General features: G+C 40.0%; 1 protein-coding gene across 15 annotated transcripts in view; it reads left to right on the top strand.

Annotated features, from left to right (window-relative positions):
• NR3C2 (nuclear receptor subfamily 3 group C member 2) overlaps positions 1 to 13,579 on the top strand; it is a 185,330-nt gene that overhangs the window by 152,372 nt on the left and 19,379 nt on the right. For all 15 annotated transcript variants that reach the window (XM_073001568.2, XM_078394753.1, XM_078394756.1 and 12 more), the window contains one exon: positions 7,477 to 7,607. In XM_073001568.2, coding sequence (XP_072857669.1) covers positions 7,477 to 7,607 — 131 coding nt within the window. The remainder of the gene's footprint in view (positions 1 to 7,476; positions 7,608 to 13,579) is intronic.

Below are 13,579 nucleotides of genomic sequence, written 5' to 3'. Positions count from 1 at the left end.
AAAAATATTAAAAAGATATTAAAACTATTAAAAAGTCATTTGCAGAAGTGACAAAGTGCCCAAGGGTTTAGTTGATTAGACTTTGAATAACTGATGATTGCTTCTGTTGGTGATAAACAGACATGTTGGTTCTGTAATCTAATAGGCTCCAATATTTGGAACATTGTTAAATGGCATAAACCATTGACGTGATTATATTACTGCTATGGGCATAATGCAGAAACTCTGCATTCACAAACTCTGCATTCACAAACTGAGATGGGTAAAAGTGTCTAAGTATAGTTTCTTTCAAGTATAGTTGTATCTGTCAACTTCACCGTCCTTTAGTTTTTTTTTTGTTTTGGGTTGAGACCTGTTCTGTATATTCCATTGATTTAATTGGGCCAACTCTGTCTGACTTTAGCATAGTAAATTGCATTAGAATAGTCCTATTTGAATCAATGGAATTTATAAAGGAGGTGACTCGCTAAATTCCCATTGATTCAACTGGTCTAGTTTAGTCTGATTTACTATGCTAAGCAACAGGATTTTGGCTGATGGCTGTTTCGGACAGTTAGTGCTAAAAGATTAGTTCTTTCGCCTCACGTGCCAGACTCTCTTCAATGCAGGAATACAGTATTTTCCAGTTTATACAGGGCATATTCTTTTGCACAAGACATTACAATGACAGTAATATTCTTGTTCATAACTTCTAATAAAGCCAGCTCTCCCTGTACACTGAGGTTTGCTATTTCAGTTTTGGAGGAAGAGGATTATTGCTGAATGATTAAATATAAGCAAAACCTTGAAGCATACTTGTTTTGTTTTGTTTTTTTATTGATATTTCAATTTTGCATTAAGTTCTCCAGAGACAGAATAAGTATATTTTGTTACAGATTTCATGCATGAATCCAGATTATAATGAGATATAAAAGGGCCTAATAGAGGAGAAATATTTTAACACCATATTTTAAAATAGTTTTACTTGGTCCATTTATTGCAGTAGGCTTTAGTTCTTAAGCAATGTGTTTAGGACTGGAATATTATTGTTTTTGAATTTTAAATAGTCATTACTAGTTGTGGATTAACTGTTACCTGCTGAATGCAGTTTCTTAAAAAAAGGCAGAGGAATTCCAGATTGTTCTGCACAGATGTTATCCATTAAGGTGGAAATCGTTGTCATCTTTATAAAAAATAAAAAGGGGTTTTATAGAGTTTTTCTCTGTCTTACCTTCGGCCGGTTGTTATGGAACTGCACGGAAATTTATATTCTTCTGCTTTTTCATATATGATGTAAACCTTGAGTCCAAAGTCCTCTTGCACCAGAAGTCTAGTCTGGAGAGGAGCTGTTACTGTGCTGGGCTGAATAACAATGAATGTTAACAAATGTGCTTTAAGCTCCATTTCAGACTGTCTGATTGACTGGGGGTGGAGAGGGCTCGATGAGAGTTCTCCATGCTTTCAGGCTGAAGTGCTTGAATGGGGCAAATGTGAAAGCTAGCTCCTCATTACTGTACTTCCATGTCCCTTTTGGGTCTGCTGCCCCCGGTACCATGCAGAGAGCGAATTTATAGAACAAGGGTGGACTCATAAAGAGCAGGAGTAAATTTATATCTGGAATTTGCAACCAGTTCATTGTAAGTGTGGTCCTGGTGATTTTGAGCAGTTGTAGAACTCCAGAGCTCTCTAGATATAGCCCCCCCCCCCAAAAAAAGAGGCAGAATGGCTTCATGTAGTAAAGACCTATGTATCCACAGCCGGGTGAGAGGGCTGGTATTGCTCAAGTCTACAGAGGAATGCTATTCTATTCACTAGTACAGTAAGGTCACTCAGAATATCCTCAGACAACAAGAATGGTGAATATCTGAAAACAATCCCAAAGGGGGTTGTTTTGCTAGTACAGTGCTGCCTTGCTTAACAATTGCCCCGCATTAAGACAAAATTGCTGTACGATGATCTTTTTGCGATCACAATTGCGATTGCAAAACGATGGTCTAAATGGGGGAATTTCACTTAGTGATGATCGGTTCCCTGCTTTGGGAACCGATTATCGCTTTACGACGATCAAAAACAGCTGATCATCAGGTTTTCAGAATGGCCGCCGGGTGCTTAAAATGGCTTCCCGCTGTGTTTAGGGACGGATTCCTCGCTATACAGGCAGCAAAAATGGACGCCGTATGGAGGATCTTCAGTGGACCGTGAGTTTTTACCCCATTGGAACGCATTGAATGGGTTTCAATGCGTTTCAGTGGGGTTTTTCATTTCCTTTTACGATGTTTTCGCTTAACGGCAATTTTCCTGGAACGGATTATCGTCGTTAAGCAAGGCACCACTGTAGTTATCTCCCTAAAGTGACCCATCCATCCATCGGTGAATCATTTTGGCCTCAACAAAAGTACTGTAGTAGGCTTACTGTTGGACCAAAAAGGTTCAGGTTGGGTATAGATCAAGGTTAGGCTGGAACACAATTTCCTGTACATTGTATGAATGCCAGAAAATAACTCGCACCAGACCAAACCACAAGCGGCCCAAAATGTGACCTACATGACTATGGGATCACACTCTCTGTCTGTCTCTCCCTCTCTCACACACAAACATGCAAATATACTGTACAAGTGAAACCAGATTTTAGGGGCTGAGAATGCCTGTGAATTCTTTCTGTTTCCTTTACTTGCTTGCATCTTTTCTTGTACAGTATATATTGACTGAAGTTAGGTTGAAAAAAGAATAAATCTGTTTTGAGAACATTGCTTTTATGAGATTCTTAGAATGAATTTGGGAGTTCATCTGGTTACTTTATAACTCGGTGGTGATTACAACTTGAGCAGATTCAACATGCTTTAATAGAGGCATTCCACATTTCCAGCCTAGCAAATCATATTCCTACTTTGGTGCATCAGGCATTACAAGGCACATATATTTAATTTGAATTAGAATTTTCTGTTGGACAACAAAAAATTCAATTTGTATGAATATACAGTGGTGCCCCGTATAGCGAGGTTAATCCGTTCCGGATTAACCTTCGCTATACGAAAACATCGCTGTGCGGGGCAGGAAAACCTATTGGAACGCATTAAACTTAGTTTAATGCGTTCCAATAAGTGTGTAAACTTACCCCCTCCAGCGATGTTTTCGCTCCGGCGGCCATTTTGGAGCCGCCGATCAGCTGATCGGCGGCTCCAAAATGGCCGCCAGATGACCCGAAATGGCCCCTATCAGCGTTTTCGCGCCCTCCCCTTGCTTAGGGAGGTCGCAAAAACGCTGCGGGGGGGGCATTTCGGGCCATCCGCGGCCATTTTGGAGCCGCCGATCAGCTGTTCGGCGGCTCCAAAATGGCCGCCGGAGCCCCAATCGTCGCAAAGCAAGTGCGGCGATTGGGGCTGATCCGTATAGCGATCCCCAAAAAGGGATCGCTATACGGATTTTTCGTTAAACGGTGCACTCGTTAAGCGAGGCACCACTGTACTTATTTCTGAGTGTATTCCACATCAATATATTTATTTCCATTTGCAAAGCCTGTACCCACTTTAAAGACCAGACAGTTATTTTCAGAAAACAACATAATGGTTTACTTTGGGAAGCATCCATTCACTTTGAATAGGTTATTCCTTTGCAGTATTGTAAACCAGTCAAGGGCACTGGTTAGGTAGTTAGTAAGAGCATGGTAGTAAGTGTCCAGAGCTGCTAGAAACACCCTACACAGTGATGATATAAATTGAAATGGGTAGATAATAAGCCTGAAAATCAAGCATATTTTAATTAATATCCACTACATTTGGTCTTAATTATAGCTAGGATTTTACAATTTCCTTTTCCAATTAATTTTATATGGCTGAATAGCCATGCACATGAGTGTCTTCTTACTGTACTGTGTGCACCCACTCATGGAATCCTTGCTGAACTTGAGAGCAACGGGTTTATAACTGCATAACTCACTGTTAAGCTACAGCTACCTCTGTGTGACCTTTCAGCTACTTGAGCTTGTAATTCTTCCTGGTGTCCTGATTTTGTGTTAACTGTTAACAGGGAGAAGAGTAATTAAAAAAAAAAGACTGCATATTCAAGTATATCAGATTTACTTTATTTATGTAGTTTTGGAGAAGAAAAGCATTCATTGTAATTGTCATAGCATTTAATGGATTATTGTTCCACTGTTTCATAGATCATTTTCTTTGAAATGATCTGTGTGCCTTTTGTACTGATGCTGGTTCAGTTTTACACTCTGTTGATTCCATGGAGCGTAATATTAAGCAGCTTAAAAATCTTGTAAATTTTGACAAATCATGAACACCTATGTTATTTAACCAATTAAGTAGAGAGTTGTTGTCACTGGTCTAAAAATGTGATATGTACTTTCATGCACATACAATCTAGAAAAATAGATGAGAGTTTTAATGTGTGATTTAAGTTAGAGAATCAGTCAAGTACGTATGATATACTGCCCCATGTTTATCAGATTGTCTGTATTTCACTTCAGAAACCATCAGGTTTATGAAGTTTATTGATATCTTAGATATATAGCTATGTGTTTTCTTCTAAGAGTAATCCAAACCTTCAAGAGGGCAGGGCATACAGAAGTATTTTTAATAGGAGGCCATTTGAATATCAGTTTATCTCCAATAAGAATGGGAAAAATTGATCTTCCATAATTTCTTGAACAGGCTGGAGTGGGAGATAACTCTTCACCCAAAAAAATTAAGAATTACTTAGAGACAGCGCGCGCACACACACACGCACACACACACACATGCACTGCCAGCAGAAAATGTCCTCCTACAATGTCCTTTCAAGCATCCCTTGGGCATGCGGTGAGTAGTCAGCTGAATCAGCAGGACTTGTGTATTTCTGTAGGATTAAGGTTTTCAGATACACACTCTTTGCAGTGTATTTTTGAAGCATATTTTGTACAGTACTTTCACTCTGCTATTTTGGTGTGGTGGCACTTGGTATTCTGGGCTTGTAATAGTGGCAATGGTACATAATTAGCAGCAACTCGAACTATCAAGCTCATGGGCCATTGAATTCTAAGCAACTGCTACTGAAGGAGATTTGTCTGTGGCTGTTGAAGTAATAGTAATCAGATGTCAGGGTCAAGAGCATTTGAAGCTGCTGGAACATCTTTGTGGAATAAATTGGTAGTGTAAGGCTGAGTTTTATAGGTGAGATAAAATATATTGTCATTATGTGATCAAGCACTGAGGAGCATTCAGGCAATAGAAAAAGACTGAGAGTTTCCTAGTTCTGTTTAAAAAGTGTGTGGAGGGAGCACCAGAGTTAGAAAACTCTAGTTCATCATAATGAAACCAGGATTGGTGGTGGCAATATCCTTGTTTTAAACCATTCCCCTTCCCCTTCTGTGGCTCCCAAAGACTGCCCTAGGATGAAGTGGATCCCTAGGGATCCCTGGAGCCTGGTTGTGGGGGATGGTTTGGGAATGGGAAATTGACATCATGAAAGATGCAGGATGTAGCTGGCCATCAGATGAGCATTTGCATTGCATTTGGACAGATCCTTCCTTCCTTCCCTCTCAGTGAGGAAACTCAGATGGCATCCAGTACAGTGCATGACTTGTGGCAGAGTGAGTAGTAACCATGTGAAAAACCAGATCTCTGAACACTCATTCTTGCCCTTCTTTTTGCTTTCATTATCCTATCCAAGAAATGATAACTAAATTCTAATGTAAGCCTTCATAAGAGCAAATTATTCCTGTGATTCATTTTCTTGTAACACAGATTTATTCTGCAGTCTGGCCTGCTATGTTTCCAGGAAAACAGTTATCATTCACTAATTAGAAAACAGGTTATTGTGATGCCTATCATTAATGTTACTAATTTAGAGATCTGCAGTAACTAAGTAACTATTGTATCCCATTCTGATATCCATTTTAACATTCACATCATCACCTTTCCACATTAAGCTGTTAACTTAAGTTCATCCTTCTCTTATCTGAAAGAAGCTATGCAGTTGTGTACTTAACTCTTTTTAACGTATCACTTTTTTATTGCTTTTCTCTCTTTTATAGTTTCATAGTCCACCCCAATAGCAAATCAATGACTTTTTATCATGGAAGACTTGCCTTTTAAATTGCACCTTTCGATTTATACAAACATAATCATTCTAGCAGTTTGAAAGCATGTAAAAATGCGAGTAAATAAATAGGTACCACCACGGTGGGAAGGTAACAGTGTTCCATGTCTAGTTATGCTGGCCACGTGACCGTGGAAACTGTCTACGGACAAACACTGGCTCTATGGCTTGGAGACGGGGATGAGCACCGTCCCCTAAAGTTGGACACGACTGGACAATTTGTCAAGAGGAACTTTTACATTTACCTTAATCATTTTTCATTTTCATTCATAGTTATTACTTGTGCATTGTTGCACAGCAAAGTGGTGGATTCTTCTGTAGTTCCCAATACTATAAGGATCTGGCAGGGCTATCAGTTTACAGCAAAGACAAATGCACTTACTTGTTTAACAATGGTGACAGATACTTTAATTTCATCTTGTTAACTTACTTTAATTTGCTTCATGTATTTGAAAACTTCACCTGGTCAAGAATGCTGTGATCAAACTGCTGACTGGGGTTGGTTACAGGGAACATGTGATGCCCTCATTCCAACAGTTTCATTGACTGTCCATCTCTTTCTGGACATAATCAAAAAATGCTGCTTATGACTTATAAAATTTTATATGATTTTCGATCAAGCTGTTGGAAAGATTGATGGGGATGTGAGAGAAGAGCATCTCAGTGGCTGTTCTTAGGTTCTGGCATTCCCTGTTGATGATAGCTGGGTTAGTCCCCTTTCTGTTTTCCATGTTTTGTGAGACATAGCCATCTTTCTTTAGGCAAGCCTTTGGAATTCAAGCTGGTCTGTTGCTGAGAAGCTTGTAACCGTTCAGTGCTGCCTGTTTCTTTTATTGTTTGGGTTCTGTTTTACATTAATTGATTTGTTTTTCTGTGATATTTTAAAGACTTTTTTAAAAAAAATATTTTTCTATTGCTAGGTGCTTTGACAAACATTTCTCAACAGAAAGCAGGATGTAAATTTAACAAAACAAAAAGTGATCTAGTTCATACTATTTATAACATGGCAGTACAAAAAAGAAAGGCTTGTTTCCAGAATCTAACCTTAACTTTCCACTGGCTTGTCATTTCAGCAAAGATGAACTAGCTGGCCAAAAGCAGAGTAGGGAAGGACCTAGCAAGAAAGTTCTCAAAAATCTTATCACTGCTGATGTATATCTCAAGAGGGAAGATGTTACAGGCTTCATTATCTCATGTTGTATCCAGGTATACTTAGAAGGGCTTAACGTGACTGGATCATAGTTCCAAGTGTTTTACTGTGTTTACCCAAGCCCTGGTTGTAGTCTGTAAACAGTTGCTAATGATATAAGAGTACACCTTTGGGAACAGGCTGCTCTGATATATGAATTGCCATTTGAAAGATTCATTGTGCTTCTATTCTTATCTGTATTTTGTCCTTTTCTTTTTCAGAGAGAGGATGCGCCAGTCTGCAATGTTTGAATTATGCCAGGGGATGCACCAGATCAGCCTTCAGTTTGTTCGCTTGCAACTTAGTTTTGAAGAATATACCATAATGAAAGTATTGCTGCTGTTAAGCACAGGTATACTTGTTAGTTAATTCTGACCCTAACAGTTGCTAATTTTTATTTGTATTGTTATCATTTTCGTGCTGGTGGGATGTATCTGATTGCTAGTCCTGAATAAACTGGACCAGTTGAGCAAACTGATTTGTTAAATTAACACATAATTCTCATCGATGGAACTGGTCTACTCTGTGAGAAAATAATGACTGGGTTTAACCCAGAATAACTCAAGAAATGTTTTTAAAAATAACTAGGGTGACAAAAGGTTATGTTAAGTCTTGGATTCCATATCTTAAAATAGGAACCTACGGTCAACTTTGAAAAGAGACGAACAAATAACTTTGGGATTGGCTCCTGTAATGCATTGTATGTGGAGCTGTTCATGAAAACTTCAGGATCCAACATTGTCCCACTTACATGACCAAATGCACTTTCTCTTTGCACATCAAGGTATCCACTGCATGTAGAAGAGGTGGGATAGTATGACAAGGTTGACTAATGTGTCACATAGACACTAGTGGGGAATGTGAGCACAGCCCCATTGGCACAGGCTGCCATGCCGTCTCCTGCCTCCCTCTTCACCTGATCCTATTTAGGAAAACTGGCTCAGCCTTTTGGTCCACCAGTGTTTACTTAGAATATTGGCCATTTTAGTTTAGGAGGCAGCTGCCAGGCTATTAAAAAGGGCTGGTAATGCATTAGGAGCATGTCTCCCACATGCAGCTCTATGACATATGTGAGAAAATAATGACTGGGTTTACCCTAGAATAACTCAAGAACTTTGGAAGTCTGCATGCAATTTTCTGTAACTTTCCTTATCTCCCTTACATTTTGTTTCCCTTCTCCTCTCTGCTATTTCTAAGGCCTCATTGGACAGCCACTTTGTTTTCTTGCATTTCCTTTTCTTTGGGTTGGTTTTTGTTGCTGCCTCCTATACAATGTTACGAGCCTCTATCCAAAGTTCCTCAGACACTCTGTCCACCAAATCGAGTTCCTTAAATCTGTTCTTCACTTCACTGTGTATTCATAAGGAATTTTGTTTAGATTATACCTATCTAGCCCAGTGGTTTTTCCTACTTTCTTCAGTTTAAGCTTGAATTTTGCTAGGAGAAGCTGATGATCAGAGCCACAATCAGCTCCAGGTCTTGTTTTTGCTGACTGTATAGAGCTTCTCCATCTTTGGCTGCAGAGAATATAATCAATCTGATTCCGGTATTGCCCATCTGGTGATTTCCATGTGTAGAGTCGCCTCTTGTGTTGCTGGAAGAGAGTGTTTGTCATGACCAGCTTGTTCTCTTGGCAAAACTCCTATCAGCCTTTGCCCTGCTTCATTTTGAACTCCAAGGCCAAACTAGAATGAGAAGAACATCTTTCTTTGGTGTTAGTTCTAGAAGGTGTTGTAAATCTTTATAAAATTGGTCAATTTCAGTCTCCTCAGCATTGGTGGTTGGTGCATAAACTTGGATTACTGTGATGTTGAAAGGTCTGCCTTGGATTTGTATTGACATCATTCTGTCATTTTTGAGATTATATCCCATTACAGATTTTCCCACTCTTTTGTTGACTATGAGGGCTACTCCATTCCTTCTGCCGGATTCTTGCCCACAGTAGTAGATATGATAATCTTCTGAATTGAATTCGCCCATTCCCATCCATTTTAGTTCACTGATGCCCAGGATGTGAATTTTTATTCTTGCCATCTCCTGTTTGACCACATCCAGCTTACCAAGGTTCATAGATCTTACATTCCAGGTTCCTATGCAGTATTTTTCTTTGCAGCATCAAACTTTCCTTTCACTTCCAGGCATGTCTGAACGTCCTTTCAGCTTTGGCCCACCCCCTTCATTAGCTCTGGAGCTACTTGTCCTCTGCTCTTCCTCAGTAGCATGTTGGACGTTTTCCGACCTGAGGAGGTCATCTTCCAGCATCATATCTTTTAGCCTTTTGTTTCCGTCCACGGAGTTTTCTTGGCAAAGATACTGGAGTGGCTTGCTACTGCTTGCTCCAGGTGGATCGCATTTAGTTGGATCTCTGCACTATGACCTGTCTGTCTTGGGTGTCCCTGCATGGCATAGCCCATAGCTTCCCTGAGTTACTCAAGCCCCTTCGCCATGACAAGGCAGCAATCCGTGAAGGGGTGCAGAAATATAGCAGCAAACAATTAAATGGACAACAAGCTACAGAATCAGATCGTAAGCCTGAGGAAGGCACTCTGCAGCTGCATGTGGAGGAGTAGGAGGAGATGGAGCCCGTTCCAGAGAGGATGCCCACCTGGCGTTTCACAGACCCCATAGGAAGCCTCGCTGAGAGGACACCCCCCCCCCGCATGCACACCCACAAAGTCCACACAGCTCTTTTTCCCCTCTCAGCCTTCACTGGCACAGATAGAAAACTGAAGCATGGCCTGCACTGCAGCATGTTGGATCGGGCGTACGATGATAGACTGACGATAGACGGTGAACAAAGCAATGTCAGCGGCAGGCGTGAGAGGGGAAGCCGAAGGCGGTGGCATGGAAGATGGGAGGCGAGCTTTCGTTGCCATCGGTGGGAACAGTATTCGCTCCATAAGACACACACACTTTTCCCACCACTTTTTTTGGGGGGGAGTGCATCTTATGGAGCGAAAAATATGGTAATATAAGATCCTGTCTTGTTTTTGGGGAAACACGGTAATAAAAGGACCTGGGGTATGGTTGGTTTCCGCATAGACCTCCCTTCGAAGCACAGGTTCAAACATTCTTTTCCAGGTACCTCTGTTATCTGTGATACATGGATGGCTGTGTGAGAAAGGAACTTCTTTATGATGGCAAGGGGGAAAAACCTTTCTCCACAGAAGTTCACATAATATTCTAATCCACATGGCCAGGATGAAATCTGAAACCTAACAAAGCAAGTATGTAATAGTTTAAAAACTATTATAAGAAGGATTCCAGAATCTACAAAAAGATTGCTCACAAACCATAGCAGCTGTGTTACTTGCAAATTGAGGCACAGTTCAAATAATGCCACACATAGACTATGTGAACCATATAGATTTCCAGTTAATTAGGATTTTAAAAAGTAATTATATGATCAGCTAGTGGAAGTTATTTAGACATTTGAATGACAGCCACATCAAGAAAGTTTTTTTCCATTAACACGGAAGAAACAAATCTCAATTGTTTTCTTGCTTCTCTGTAACCAACAGAATGAGGAAGATTGCCAGTTGCCTTCCCAGATTTAATAATTGAAATATGAAGCTACTGGGCATGTATCCAAAACCCCAAAGCTTCAGTTGTGCTTCTGATTATTGTAATTTTATATATATAATTCTTACTGAGCGTAGTGTAATAATTTTCAGATTTGATTATAAAAAGCATTCATTCCTGCTTCGCCCATTTCGTTAGTGCTCATTTTATCTAGGCTCTACTTAGAACATGGAAATATTTATTAAAAGGCAGGCATACACGTGTATCTGATCATGTAACTCTGAAACCAATGACCTTTTTTATACATGCATTTGTTTACTGACTGGTCCATCAATAATATCAAGGAATAGGCAGAAATTAAGAAACATCATTTTCATGATGTTAATTGGATGACTCTGTAAATAGTGAAATGCTATAACTTATACTGTTTGGATATCTTGATGTATGAAGACTCGAATCTCTGCAAAGATAGTTGTAGGTTAGGAACCTGTTACTTTTAGAATTATTACACATATGATGTTAGCAGGAAATGAACAAACTATTTATATTCTCTAGTTAGAATCCTTATAACTGCAGTTTTAGTAATGAAGGGACAGGATGCTACACTCATGCACAGTACTACACTCAGCGGCAAATAAACAATATGGCAGGTTTCTTTGAAAGAACTTCCTGATAATACCTGTCTACCCCAAAGTGATGGAATAGCCCCACTCTTTTGTCAGGTTGCTGCTGGGAGGAGCTGGCTCATGGCCAAGTTGTAGCTATAGCATTGGTTTACTTGTCCATTTTCATACAATGTTGGTATGCTGCTTTTCCAATAATAGCGTCATTCCTGGAAAAACATAAGCCTTATTCAAGCATTATAACTGGATCATAGACAAACAGATATCATGACCAGAGGACAAGGTGTGTGCTGGCTTTGTCTTAACCTATTGCTTCTCCCATCACTCTCCTCTCATGGACAGTACCTTTAAAGAGGAGAGCCTTTGTTCATATAGATTCACTAGGAGAGCAGGGAGCATTATGAGTTATGTGGAAACTCGAAATGGATGGACAAGAAGAAAGAAGAATCTCCTCTTTGGAAATTTGCCTTCTATAACTGAAGGACAATCTTTCCCATACACACAGTAGCCACTCTTTGCCTCTTTTCAGTAGGCATTAAAGCCTGTCTCTAAATTTACAAATTACATTGTTGCCAGAAATCTTTGATTAAAGTTCTGTAAGAAGAGTTGGGTACCTCTTCTTGTGTCACTTCTTGTGTTTGTATACCTAGACATTATCCAATATCAAATGGGACAGCACAACTATAATGTTACAATCTGGAAAATGAAAGAATTGGTGTAAGAAAGGTGGAAAGTGTGTTATCCCATGGGGGAAAAAGTCACCAGGTCCCTGATAAATAACAAATGTCTGCACTGAGACTCGGTCAGACTTCTGAATATTACCTTTAAAGAGGGAATCCTCATAGCATTAAACTCTCTGGTTGCCTGTCATGGTCAGTTCTGATATTGCATCTTAGAAATACGTGTAAAAATATAGAAGCAAGTGAGCCAGTGTAGTATAATGGATAGAGTGACAGACACATTTGAACCCAACTCTCAGTCCTAAAATCCCTGCACAAACCATGAAAATTCACTCTGGGAGTGGCAATGATAACATAAATCCTTAAATATCTCACATGTGTTGAAAACCTTGTTAAAGGTAAAGGTTCCCCTTGACAAATATGTCCAGTTGTGTCCAACTCTAGGGGGCGGTGCTCATCCCCATCTCCAAGCCATAGAGCCAGTGTTTGTCTAAAGACAGTTTCCGTGGTCATGTGGCCAGTGCGACTAGATACGGAATGCCATCACCTTCCCACCGTGGTGGTACCTATTTATCTACTCGCATTTTTACATGCCTTTGAACTGCTCGGTTGGCAGGAGCTGGGACAAGCGATGGGAGTTGCATGGATTCGAACTGCTGATCTTTCAACCTTGCAGCCCAGAGGCTTTGCAGTTTAACCCGCAGCACCACCACATCCCTTCTACCTTGTTAGGGTCATTATAAATTTGATGTGACTTGATGGCATATGTTGTTGTTTAGTTGTTAAGTCATGTCCGACTCTTCGTGACCCCATGGAACAGAGCACGCCAGGCCCTCCTGTCTTCCACTGCCTCCCAGAGTTTGGTCAAAATGATGGCATATGATGGCATATAACGTAACATATACAGTGGACAAGACCAATTAATACTTCACTTGAAATATTGATAGGACAATGACTTAAACATGCCTCTTAATATGCCCTTTTAAAGTAGTTTTTGAAAGCAATTATGTGTTACTTGTTACACCTAAATAATGTAACTTTGTAACCCCTGGCTATATTACCTGTTACCGAAGAATAACTATGTTACAATGTTACTTGTGGCTAGTTGTTTCTAAAAGCTGGTCTGGAGATTAATTCAGCAACTATGTGGGAGGATTTCCTCCTCACCCTTGGATGACCCTATAGGCTGCTTGAAGATCATAAAGAAGATGGCACGCTGGTCCACTGTCCCTTTGCTCAAGACATCAGGTGTGCAGCTTAGTGCTGCTACTCCTCTGCAGTTCCATCTTTTATCCTGCCCAAATTGATGGTCAAAATGGCTTTTCATTCAAATATATAAGGTGCCATGTACCGCCCATTAGGCTCTTTCTAAGACCAAGATTGTCTAATAATTGCTTCTGAAGCAGCTGTTTGTTGTACTTTTCCTGTCTCTTGCTGCTAAATAATTTATTTCCACATCTAAGAGCAAGTTCTGTGTTGGAACAGCTGTTTTTTCTTTC

This window comes from Pogona vitticeps, chromosome 5, assembly GCF_051106095.1.
Source record: "Pogona vitticeps strain Pit_001003342236 chromosome 5, PviZW2.1, whole genome shotgun sequence".
Classification (NCBI taxonomy): domain Eukaryota; kingdom Metazoa; phylum Chordata; class Lepidosauria; order Squamata; family Agamidae; genus Pogona; species Pogona vitticeps.
The sequence above is the reverse complement of the archived record's forward strand: the minus strand, read 5'-3'. Positions and strand labels throughout refer to the sequence as shown.